General features: G+C 40.4%; 2 protein-coding genes across 2 annotated transcripts in view; one reads left to right on the top strand and one right to left on the bottom strand.

Moving 5' to 3' along the window:
* The window catches only part of cxcr5 (chemokine (C-X-C motif) receptor 5), a 59,103-nt gene that overhangs the window by 24,152 nt on the left and 23,996 nt on the right, over positions 1–10,955 (bottom strand). The gene's annotated exons all lie outside the window — the stretch shown is intronic.
* On the top strand, positions 104–7,920 carry treh (trehalase (brush-border membrane glycoprotein)). The gene is made up of 15 exons (XM_085379341.1): positions 104–331; positions 1,104–1,204; positions 1,291–1,438; positions 1,516–1,603; positions 1,844–1,944; positions 2,109–2,201; positions 2,387–2,503; positions 2,749–2,871; positions 2,976–3,025; positions 3,451–3,651; positions 3,742–3,959; positions 4,471–4,582; positions 6,059–6,171; positions 6,264–6,317; positions 6,647–7,920. Exons 1-15 carry the CDS (start codon positions 249–251, stop codon positions 6,731–6,733), a joined length of 1,689 nt encoding a protein of 562 aa, XP_085235467.1. The 5' UTR covers positions 104–248; the 3' UTR covers positions 6,734–7,920.

Below are 10,955 nucleotides of genomic sequence, written 5' to 3'. Positions count from 1 at the left end.
TTTTTTGTTTTTTTAAATATATATTCTTTGTTTTTTTTCCTCCAAATATATTGCAAATTGAACTTGGACACTGCTGCTCGCCTGACTAATGAGTCTTTCAAAGCTTGGCGCCACTAATGTAGCAGGCAGCTGTCCTCTTCAGATCTTGTGTCTTTATATAAACTTTGACCTGGAGGCATTTCTCTTATGACAGTTCTCTTATAGCACTCTTGCTTGTACTTTGGCGTCACTTGACTTTACAGCTGAACATGAGCAACTTAAAAGCGTTGTGCTTCTTGTCTTTGGCTCTCTTTGCTAGCGTAAAGGGAGATGTTCCTCCACCATGTGACAGGTATGGATTATATTAATATATACTTTTAAATACAACTTCTGTGGTGGTGTTTGTTTTTTTGTTTTTTTTGGGGTGGGGGGGGTCTTGTGTGTAAGGGGACATGAAAGTCTCCATGATACAAGAGATTTGTCATTTCCTGGTCTAGGAAAAGAACTAGAGGAACCTTGGGTCAATCCTAAATCTACAAATTTGATTTAAAATGATGCCAAATTACTGCAGTGATTGAAATCTAAACTACTGAAAGGTCTCTGCTTAATGGCTTGCTGCGTTTCATCTGGGCAGTGATGACACGACTACAGACTAGGGTTGCAAACTGTCCCGTTTTAGCCGACGTGTCCTCTGTAATTAAAAAAAAAAAAAAAAAAAAAATTGGTTTGGCCCGTTACTCTACCTTAAGCGTTACATATATTGACTATTACCTGCAATGTTGCATACGGTGCATCTTTACGCTATGCCCAGTCGGTTGTGCATTGTCCTTCCGCCAGAACGTCGCTTATTTGATAGGTTGCCAACTTTTTAACTTGCTACAGATGGCTGTTTGACAGGTTTAAAGTGTTGGGGTTTTTTTTTTTTTTTTTTGTTTGTTTTTTTGGAAGGGGGGGGGGGTGCAACCACACTAAGCTGTAGGCTTACCTTTCCCCTCTCCATGATATATTTATATTTTATTGATTTACTGCTTCGCCGCAGGACTTTGATAGCAACTGAGTGTATTGCTCTAATACAGACATGACCTTCATGATACAGTTAATAATTTATACCCCTTTTATTTCAGTGAAATATACTGCACCGGGCCCATCTTGCACCAGGTCCAAGAAGCAAAACTGTTTGACGATGATAAGCATTTTGTTGACATGAAGCTGAGGTCGGCTCCTGGTAAGTCGGTCTGGTTTTAAAATAAATAAAAAAAATTCAAGGCTCTGAATCATGTGCTTTCCTGCGTTGCTTCTCTCTCCCTGCAGATGATGTTTTGTCGGCCTTTCGCAATCTTTCAAGCAAGTTTCCAAATACAACCATCCCGCCTGTGAAACTGGAGGAGTTTCTCAATACAAGCTTTGATCAACCAGGGACAGAGTTTGAGTCATGGGCTCCGCCGGACTGGCATGAGAAGTGAGATCCAGTGTTTGTTTGCTGCTGAGATTATACTGTGTTTTTAACTGTACCCACATGACATGACTGATTTGCAGGCCAAACTTCCTGAGTGGGATAGCAGATGATAAACTACGCGAGTGGGCAGAAAAGATCCATGGTCTGTGGAAATCTCTTGGCAGAAAGGTGATGAGTAGCAAACTAACACAACTTTAATATCCAACCAACCTTCCTCACAAATTTTATGCTTTTGTTTTATCCGTGTTTTTTTTTTTTTTTGTTTTTTTTCCTCTTTTCAGTTTCTTCTTGAGTTTTAGGAAATATTGATGCACTATTTCCTCTAGTTTTGTTTTGCTGTTGGATCCACCACTAACTAACCTACGCTTCAGTCCAAACATTTTAAATTAAATATGATTTCCCATCCAGATCCATTCTGATGTTAAAGATCACCCAGAGCTCTACTCTCAGATTTACACCCCACATCCCGTTGTTGTGCCAGGGGGGCGCTTCAGGGAGCTCTACTATTGGTGAGTGAACAATGAAGCCTTTCACCAAGCTGTCTGACAGCTGTGGTAGAGTATCACAAGGTCAGAGAGAAAAGAGATCACAGGAAGTCCCAGACAGGGGTCTATGCTGATAGCCCACCTATGTGCCATACCCAGAAAGTGATGCGAGTCTCTGTGTCCAACAGGGACTCCTACTGGGTCATCAACGGGCTCCTGCTGTCAGAGATGACAGATACAGCCCATGGAATGATCCAAAACTTCCTCTACCTTGTCAACAGGTAAGCCTTTAAAACGTCTTTCATCATTCAGAGCACTTAAAAACATGTCCACCTCGCTGCAGGTAGTGTACCGTGCAAATTTTCAATAATAAGTCATTTAGTAACCCAAGTTGTGCACTTTGGAAATGGAGCTCTCAGGGGATATTCAAGATTTGTGGAATAAAAGATTTTTTTCCCTCCTACAGATATGGCTTTGTTCCAAATGGTGGGCGGATTTACTATGAAAGGCGCAGTCAGCCTCCATTCCTCACTCTAATGGTGGAGAGCTACTATCAAGCAACCAAGGATAAAGAGTTCCTCAGGTGATATTTAGCCCCAGCTGACGTCCTGCCAGACACATTATCATTCTTTAGCTGCCTTCTGCCTCTTTCAGCATATTAAACATCAGCACCTCCGTGCTCGTGCCTCTCTGTGCCTCCGGTGTTTTGTTGTTCCTACCATACTTAATTAGAATGTGACACTTTAAGTTTTGTGTTTAAGGATATTAAGCAATGTGAAAGTACTGTGAATTAAAAAGCACCTCCTGCTGTCTTTACAATCGGTTTAGAGCGGCTTTACCAGTTCTGGAGGTGGAGTACCAATTCTGGATGGAGAACCGTTCTGTGGATCTAGAATTAAATGGGAAGCAGCATGTACTGAACCGGTATTATGTAGAGGTGGGCTTGCCCAGGTATGTTTAAAGGAAGTTTACCTGGTATAAATAACAAATGGATATTTAGGTTGTGGGACTATACTCCATGTCCTCACCTACAACAACCATGTCTGTCTTTCTAGGCCTGAATCTTATCTGGACGATCTGGAATTAGCTGAGGGACTCACTGATGGTAATGGCCTATTAGTGTTCATGGGATGTATTGCACTCTGATGGTCATTTTATTCCAGTTGAGAAAGTGGGAAAAGGGATAATATTATATTCTCAGAGACTCGAGGATCATCTGTGCAAAACAAATTTGCTCTGAAAGTACCCGAGTAATGAATATTTAATGTTAAAACCCATTCATTCACTGAACAACTTTACCACACTTAAAAGAGAACCTGTTTGAAGGGAAAATACTGGAGCTGTATATTTAAGTTGCTTTCTCCTCCTTTGACAAGTTTTTTTTTTTTTTTTTAATCACCAAAGCTTCTGACAAAAGTGCTAGAAAACAAACATGGCTCAACATGAGGCTGCATATTTAATGAGTAAGTACCACAGTTTAGATGCTGATTTGTTGTGGCTCTACTAGTGTTTTCTTTTTCTTTCCCTCAGGCAAGAAAGAGCAGCTGTGGATGGATCTGAAAACGGGTGCAGAGTCTGGTTGGGACTTTACTTCCCGCTGGTATATAGCTGATGGCAGCGACAACAGTGGCACCCTGAGAGACACGCGCACCAGTCAGATCCTGCCCGCTGACCTCAACGCTTTGCTGTGCCGCAATGAGAAAACTCTTGCGTCATTTCATCGGCTGCTCGGTGAGCCTTTTTAACCTTGAAACTAACTTGTGCGTGGCTTTTTAATTCCTAACTGGTGTTACATAACGGTGATGTGTTACTTCCTGACAGGTGATAGTGACTCAGCTGCAGTATACGACCAGGCTGCAGCGAGGAGGCTGGAGGCGATAGAGTCTGTGCTTTGGGATGCTGAGAGGGGAGCCTGGTTTGACTACAACCTGATGACGCGCTCCAAAAACTTTGAGTTTTATCCCTCCAACCTGGGACCAATTTGGGCACAGTGCTATTCTCAGCCTGAGATGGGAGAGAAGGCGGTACAGTATCTGAAGGTTGGTTGATATTTTCCTGGAAGAATAGATCATTTTGCCTGTTTTGTTCATCAAAACTAGAAAAGATACACATTTACCTCAAATTAGTTTCCACAAGAAACTGAAACTATTAGCCCTTGAATAATTTTGTTGTTGCTGTTATCAAAGAACTGACATATAAAACCAGAAAGAATTGTTTTTATATGACCCCATCATGCCATTTGTGTGAAAGACCCCTTTAAAATATATTTATCCCATTACATTTGTAAAAATGTCAAGCAGATGTCCAACATGACTAGTCCCCTCCTCTGATGGCAAACTGAGCATTTAAATACTCGGCTCATGAGCTTCTTGACAGTCACTGAGTGAGCAGAGACATTTAGATTTTTAGCCATGAACTCTTTTTCAGAAGCCAACTCCCAGCAGGATGCAACGTGCTTTTATAAATCATGCTCAGCCACACCAGCAGATGGCACAAACGCACTACAGAGCTTTCATCTATGCACACTCTTGCTTTGTAATGTCTGTGCAGGGGAGTGGAGCTCTCCAGTTTCCCAATGGAGTTCCAACATCACTGAAAGAGTCTGGGCAGCAGTGGGACTATCCTAATGCGTGGCCACCTCTGCAGCACATGCTTATCGATGGTAGGTACCATGAACTTCACCTGCCAACCCACAGTGATGATTCAGCACTTAACAGAACATCCTGTTCTATTGTCAGTGGGTAATTCTTTCTTAAAATGAACAGCAAATTCTAAACATAGGCTCAGCTCTGCACAGTGGATTTCTACAATACAGTTTCTAGGACTATTGATTATCTGTAACCGATAAAACATTCTCATCAGGTCTGCTCAGCGGCTCATCTGTAGCTTTGGATTATAAGTGTCCTCAGCTGATTTAGGCAATTTTCAGTAAACAGTTGAACACATGGCAAAGGTGTGCCATCCAAATGGTCCAATTAGACCTGGAGGATGACCTTGGAAAGTGTGCAAACTGCAGTATAGGGTGGCTTGGGTTTTTTTTTTTTCCTGTTTTTTGGAGGGGATGGGGAGGAAGACACATTGTGCTAAAAGTGGTTAAAAATGATTCATGTCATTAGAGGTGTCTGTGCTGTTAAAATCATCCAAGCTAGAGGTCTGAGTCATCCTTAGTTTTACCGTCTTCTTGCCTTCCATACCACACTGAAGCGAGATGGCTGAACTGAGAAGCCTGACCCGTGTCTGATTTATGATAGCGGCGTTTCTTTGTGAAGACTGAATTTGGAAAAACTGAGATCTGTTGTTAAAATTACACCTATTTTTCTTAAGACCAGTTTCATAATGTACTAGTATTTCTTAGACAAGGAGGAAAAAAATTGAGGTGTTTGTTTTTTTTATGACTTATTGTGCAGTGGCTTTAGTGATCGAGCCTCCTTGAGAACAAACGGTGTTGGTAATAGAAATAATAATGGCTGCTTGTAGCCTGTTGACTAAATTCAGTGCAATAAACGTTTGGTTATAATTGAGTGTTTTTATGCACATCACACGGTGTGCAAAATGTCCTTCCTTTGGGTCTCTCTCTGTCATTCATATATGTATTTATATGTGTATATATACGTCTTCATCACCTGAAATGCTTTCTCGGCAGCATTGAAATCAGGTGTCTGATGGGACCGGTAAAGACAGCTGCACTACTGGGTTATAAACCTTTCCTTGGTTTGTCTACTCCCTTTAATTGTTGGCATTACTGTTGAATTACCTCAGTGCATTAATTAAACAAAAACAAAGCCATGTATAACCAATCATCAAGGGGGATAATGGTATAAAAGTGACACTGTATTTTACTTTTCCCTGCTAATTCTAGTAAAAATCCCACCTGAGATGCAAACAATGTCCAAAAGATGGTACTAAAGTCAACACATCCCATGTGGCTTAATCATAAAAAGGCTCATTTAGAAGTGAGGCCTGATTCATAGTATCGAATCTGAATATGCTGTTTACCTCCAGAATATTAGTGTGCATGTAAATGTAGCTATCGTTTAATTCGACATCAGCTGGCAACATAAAGATGAAACATTACAAACATTTAACAGATTTCTGCTTTGAGCAGCTTAAATAGTTTTTAAATGTTTTAAAAACCCAGGTTTTTCCAAGCTACCGTCAGAGGATGCTAAAAAACTCGCATTCGATTTGGCCCAGCGCTGGATCAAGACAAACTGGCTGGCATACATTAAGTATGAAGCCATGTTTGAAAAGGTGAGTTTTTGAAGGCTTCAGCACTTTGGAGCTCGTGTTGCAGTGTGATAACACAGCTGGCTCAGAATGTGCAATTTTCTTCCTCCTGACAGTACGATGTGAACGGAGATGGAAAACCTGGTGGTGGAGGAGAATATGAAGTTCAGGTATTTCCCTTTCATGTGTTGACAGTGTAAAACTAATGTGCTTATAGTCACGCAAGTCTTTCTAATTCCATGCAAAGCCCAGAAAATTCCTCTTCTCTCCTGTTTAACTTGAACACATTTACATGCTCATGCACACACTCTCACTCCTCCTCTTCTTTGTAACATTGTTTTGATAGAAAATCGTTGTCATCCAGTTTTACTTTAGTTTATGAGATGGGAATACTAAGAAAACCAATGGCTGCATTTCCTGTATTTATTCTGTTGTAGTTTGCTGGTTTAGTGAATATATAAATACCCCTCATGCTGTGCTGTGTTGCCCTGTTCTGCAGCTGGGGTTTGGTTGGACCAATGGCGTGGCGCTGCAGCTCCTAGACCAATATGGGGCGACTCTCACCTCAGGAGGGAGACGTGTCTGATCTGGCCTCCTGCTGCCCCTGGTCATCTTAGCTAGGATCATGCTTGAGTGAGTCGGAGGTGTCAGAAGGACCCGTTGGATTTTTATTATTCCTGGTTTCACTCCTGCTACTGACAGACTTTAAACGCAAATTGACAATGAGACTTAAGCGCATATTGCACGCCTTCTAGACATTTTACAATCCTGATAACTTGCAAGGAACCAGCTATGATTTATTGTAACTAAGGATTACGTTGCTGAATATTTTAGTATGTAACCTCAGAGCTAAGTGATGCATGGTGTTATCAGAAGCCGCAGAACATTTTGGCATTTCTGGCCTCTCTCCAGCGATGCAGGCTGTTGCTCGCTGCTGCTTAGATTACAACATTAACTTGTCCTAGATATTGAACTGACATTACAAACGGCTTTTTCACCTAATTCAGTTATAGAGTTTATTGCTGTACTGTAGCTCAACTCCCACAGAGCCCCTTTATTTGCATGTAAACTGAAGTTGGACTGGAAATGAGTCCATGTGAGAAATAAAATGTGGTCTGCTTGCACTAAATATTTTTAAACCATCACAATGCTTTAATTCATTTTTTTTTTTTTTTTTTTTTATATACAAGGCACCCGATAAATGTTAGATGACAGTTTTAATATATGAAATTATAAATGCATGATTGGGGGGCTAAATGTTGGGTTTTTTTGTTTTAATAGATGTGTTATTAAAGTGTGGGGGAATACATTTTCCTACACATCTACCAGCTGTGCATTAGAAAAATAACTGAATGTTAGAATGACCTTTGCTCCTTTTTGAATATGCACAGTAAAAGTGAATATGCCAACAAAGCAAGACAACAAAACAGAAAGCAGTGGAATTACATACATGCATTGTATTCAGTGTATCCCTGGTGCATTTAAAAGGCTATTTAAATCCACCATGGGAACACGAGAATGCATCGCTAACAATGCGAGCTACTATTTAGAGAACTAATTAAATGTCTCTTGCTGTGGGGAAAAAACCCAATGGTCTGTTAATTGTTTCTTTAATATGACAATCTAAAAGAATGCACTTTTCCTTTGTTTTCGGAACTGTTTTGCTGTATTTTGCCAGAAGAACCACAGTACTGTTAAATATTTTACATTAAAATCATTTAGTCATCATGGGTTATGAGGCTTTAAATTTGGCCTCGTTTAGACAATAAAAAAATCTTAAACCCTGCAGAGGCATTGTACTCTGCTGAATATAACTTCAAACAAAAACTGTCAATAATTGAAGAAGAAACAAAGACAAATCAACCCTTTTTTCCTAGGTCTGATTGTACAAAGGAACTCTTTCTGTTTTTGCCATTTATGCCTACATCTATGGTGATATCCTGGTCAAGCATGAAATTAAGTCTATATAGATATTCAAATGGTTGTCAAAAAAGTAATGAGAAATTTGCCTTTTTAAAGAAGAAATTGCATCCTCCTTTGGTGTGAAGATGTGAGCCCTAAGCAGGAATTTCACTGCATCCCTCTCTTTAGCATGAGTGAACACAACAGATTGACTGCAATTTAAATAGGCAAAAGGCCAATAGGTGCAGTAGTCCGTGCAACCCCAAAGATCACACTGTAGTAATGTCCTATTGTGAGTCTCAATCTACAAGGCATATAGCTGGCAGCTTCTTTTTTTTATTTTATTTTTTATATACATATAACTCATACAGTGGCAGCCTTGTGTGCTGTGTTTAGAGATGTTTAAGCAGCAGGCAGCAGTCATTGTGTTTTCAGCCCTTGCTGACAGCAGTAACTCAAGTAGAACCTGCTCTATTTGATAACTCCCACATTATCATGCTGTTTTAGCAGAAATGGGTTGTGCTCAGTTAATGAGATCGAGCTCTAAAGTGTGAAAAAAGTCGTCCGGCAGTTAAGCGGCAATGAGGTGACAAGGCGGTGCGTTTGTGTGCACACAAGCATGTGCATTTAATTACAAGTACCTGAGGACATTATTTTAAGAAGCCCACTCGTTGGGTGGTGCATGAATTGTAAAGTACTGGTGACAACTGGATTACATGTTGTTTTGGAAGCAAAGGTCAGAGTGTCTTCTTGTCAGCAGTCATCCAGTAACAACCCCTGTGTACAAAAGCAGCATACTAACTTTGCTTAAAGTTCACATTTTTCTATTATTTTTTTATCAATCTGATACATTTTTGTGATGTTTTTACCTGATGCAGAAAAGGTGCACTTAAAGCCATGTGATGGATTTGGGGATTATTTTATTTTATTTTAAATTCCACATGTAATCCCATTAATCTTCTCTACTGTGTGCACCTCTGGCCTTGGATATGTTAATAGTACTAGTGGCACAGAAGCAGCCCCCGATTTCCATAATGAGAATAAGATGCAGGGTGATATGCAAAAATGTGTGAAATCTTATCAAATGGCAGCGAAGGTGGGGGGGATAAAATAGGTAGGCATGGCAGACAATAGAGGTAGATGTGTCTGCGTGGCTTTGAATGGAAGCCCATGCTTCAGTGCTGCCTCCTGGCTCAGCTTTCACTAGCCTCTACAGCACACATCACAGACTGCACGTTATCCACAGAGTCCTCATGGTGCCACTCTGTGCTGCAGAACCCTGCTTTGCTCTGCCAGGATAATCCCCACCCTACCTACTTACATCCCTGCAATCTGTGAAGACCCACAGTGGAGATGTGCTGGGAGGGAGGCTGTCTGTCCTCTGATGGTGAATCAAAGAGCCAGACGTGGTTCCTTGGCCACCACTGACTCCTATTCAACATGCTCTAATCAATCACTAATTTGAGGGATCACGCCTGTCTTTCTGTGTAATATTACTTTAATTATGACTGCGGCCTCCACAAGAAATGTTGTCTCCAGCTTGGTAGCTAAACTGTTTATAGAAGAAAGCAACTCCTTGACCTCTAAACTGGAAAGATTGGCTAAATTGGAGGCATTATACAGATAGAGAAGGGACAGCTTAGTAATATTGATTCTGTACTGTCCGGCTATCTGACTCTTTATAATCAATAACTCTTGAAGAATCGTTTCTATAGAATTTCTCCTACATGAGATTTTAAAATTCAGTCTAACAGTCGAAGAGCTTCTAGTGGGAGACTTTAACGTCTTGGCTCATCTGCAGCGTTCAATCTAGTGAGAAATCTTTCAACAAGTGAGAGCTCAAAATAATTTGACCTTCCTTGTGAATTCCATAAATTTTTAATAAAAGGCTTCTTGTTGGCTCTCACACACATTTGTTGTTAGTGCAGCTGCAGATATATTCTGGTTTACTTACAACCGGTTACGTTTACGGCCACATCTAACTACAGCCAACTGGCCAACATTTTATAGGCTGTTTAAAAACTTTATTTTAAAGTGTCGAATTAATATCTAAACTAAATATGCCCAAATAACTTACTGGTATAAAAAAAATATTCAGCGATGTCTCCAGTGTTGTGTGGGTGTGGTTAGAATGGATTTAATCAGCAAAGCTGGCAACACAAGCAAACAGCTCCACATCTGTCACTGCATGTTGATCCAGATGTAGCTAAAGAGATGGGCGTACAGAAGCACGTAACTGAGTTTCGCATATTTAAAATGGGTAAGAAAATCCTGCTTGAATTTAAAGAGAAGTCAGTAAAAAAATCTTATGAATTTGGAAAATTTGGTTATAAAATAGAACTGTACACAAACAGATTTTTGATAAATTCGTGGAAGGACTTGGTGAACTCTTAAAGCACAGCTTGTGTTTGTGCTTTAACTGCTTCCTTTTTCCAGTAACTTTCTAGACATCTCAGAAGGATAAATGAATTTCTTTTCTGTTGGATACCCCCTCCCTCCCTCCCTCCTTCTCTCCTATCCAAAACACTTAGGACCTTTGTCCCAATGTGCCACTGTGAGGTAGTAGAGCTCTTTGCTGTAGTGGATGCCTTGTTTACTCAGCTATGCCCTTTGATTCTGGTAGCCATACAATCAATATGGACCCCACAATAGCTTCTCAGTATTTGTAGAGTGGCACAGAGTCCTTACCTCCTAACTGACCATTTTTATCCGGAACTTATAGTAGGAAAAAAATATCTAATCCCACACTCCATAAGCATATAGAATCTTTTTCCATCATGCTCATTTTTCCATCACCCAGCTGAGTGAGGTGTCAGTGTGATTACTGGCTCAGATCAATAGTCTGCTGTCGTTGAGGACTTGAATTGTTCGATTTGGACTGCATGCTCTTCACTCTGAGAGGGAGA

The sequence above is a fragment of the Rhamphochromis longiceps genome, linkage group LG14, assembly GCF_057381845.1.
Source record: "Rhamphochromis longiceps isolate RC_006_pf linkage group LG14, R_longiceps_female_GT1.1, whole genome shotgun sequence".
NCBI lineage: Eukaryota > Metazoa > Chordata > Actinopteri > Cichliformes > Cichlidae > Rhamphochromis > Rhamphochromis longiceps.
The sequence above is the reverse complement of the archived record's forward strand: the minus strand, read 5'-3'. Positions and strand labels throughout refer to the sequence as shown.

Excerpts from the sequence above, each read along its gene's own strand:
- treh (XM_085379341.1), top strand. The coding sequence starts at position 249 with ATGAGCAACTTAAAAGCGTTGTGCTTCTTGTCTTTGGCTCTCTTTGCT. Across the intron at positions 3,026-3,450 it reads AGCTGAGGGACTCACTGATG|GCAAGAAAGAGCAGCTGTGG; the intron begins GTAATGGCCTAT and ends TCTTTCCCTCAG. Across the intron at positions 3,652-3,741 it reads GTCATTTCATCGGCTGCTCG|GTGATAGTGACTCAGCTGCA; the intron begins GTGAGCCTTTTT and ends ACTTCCTGACAG.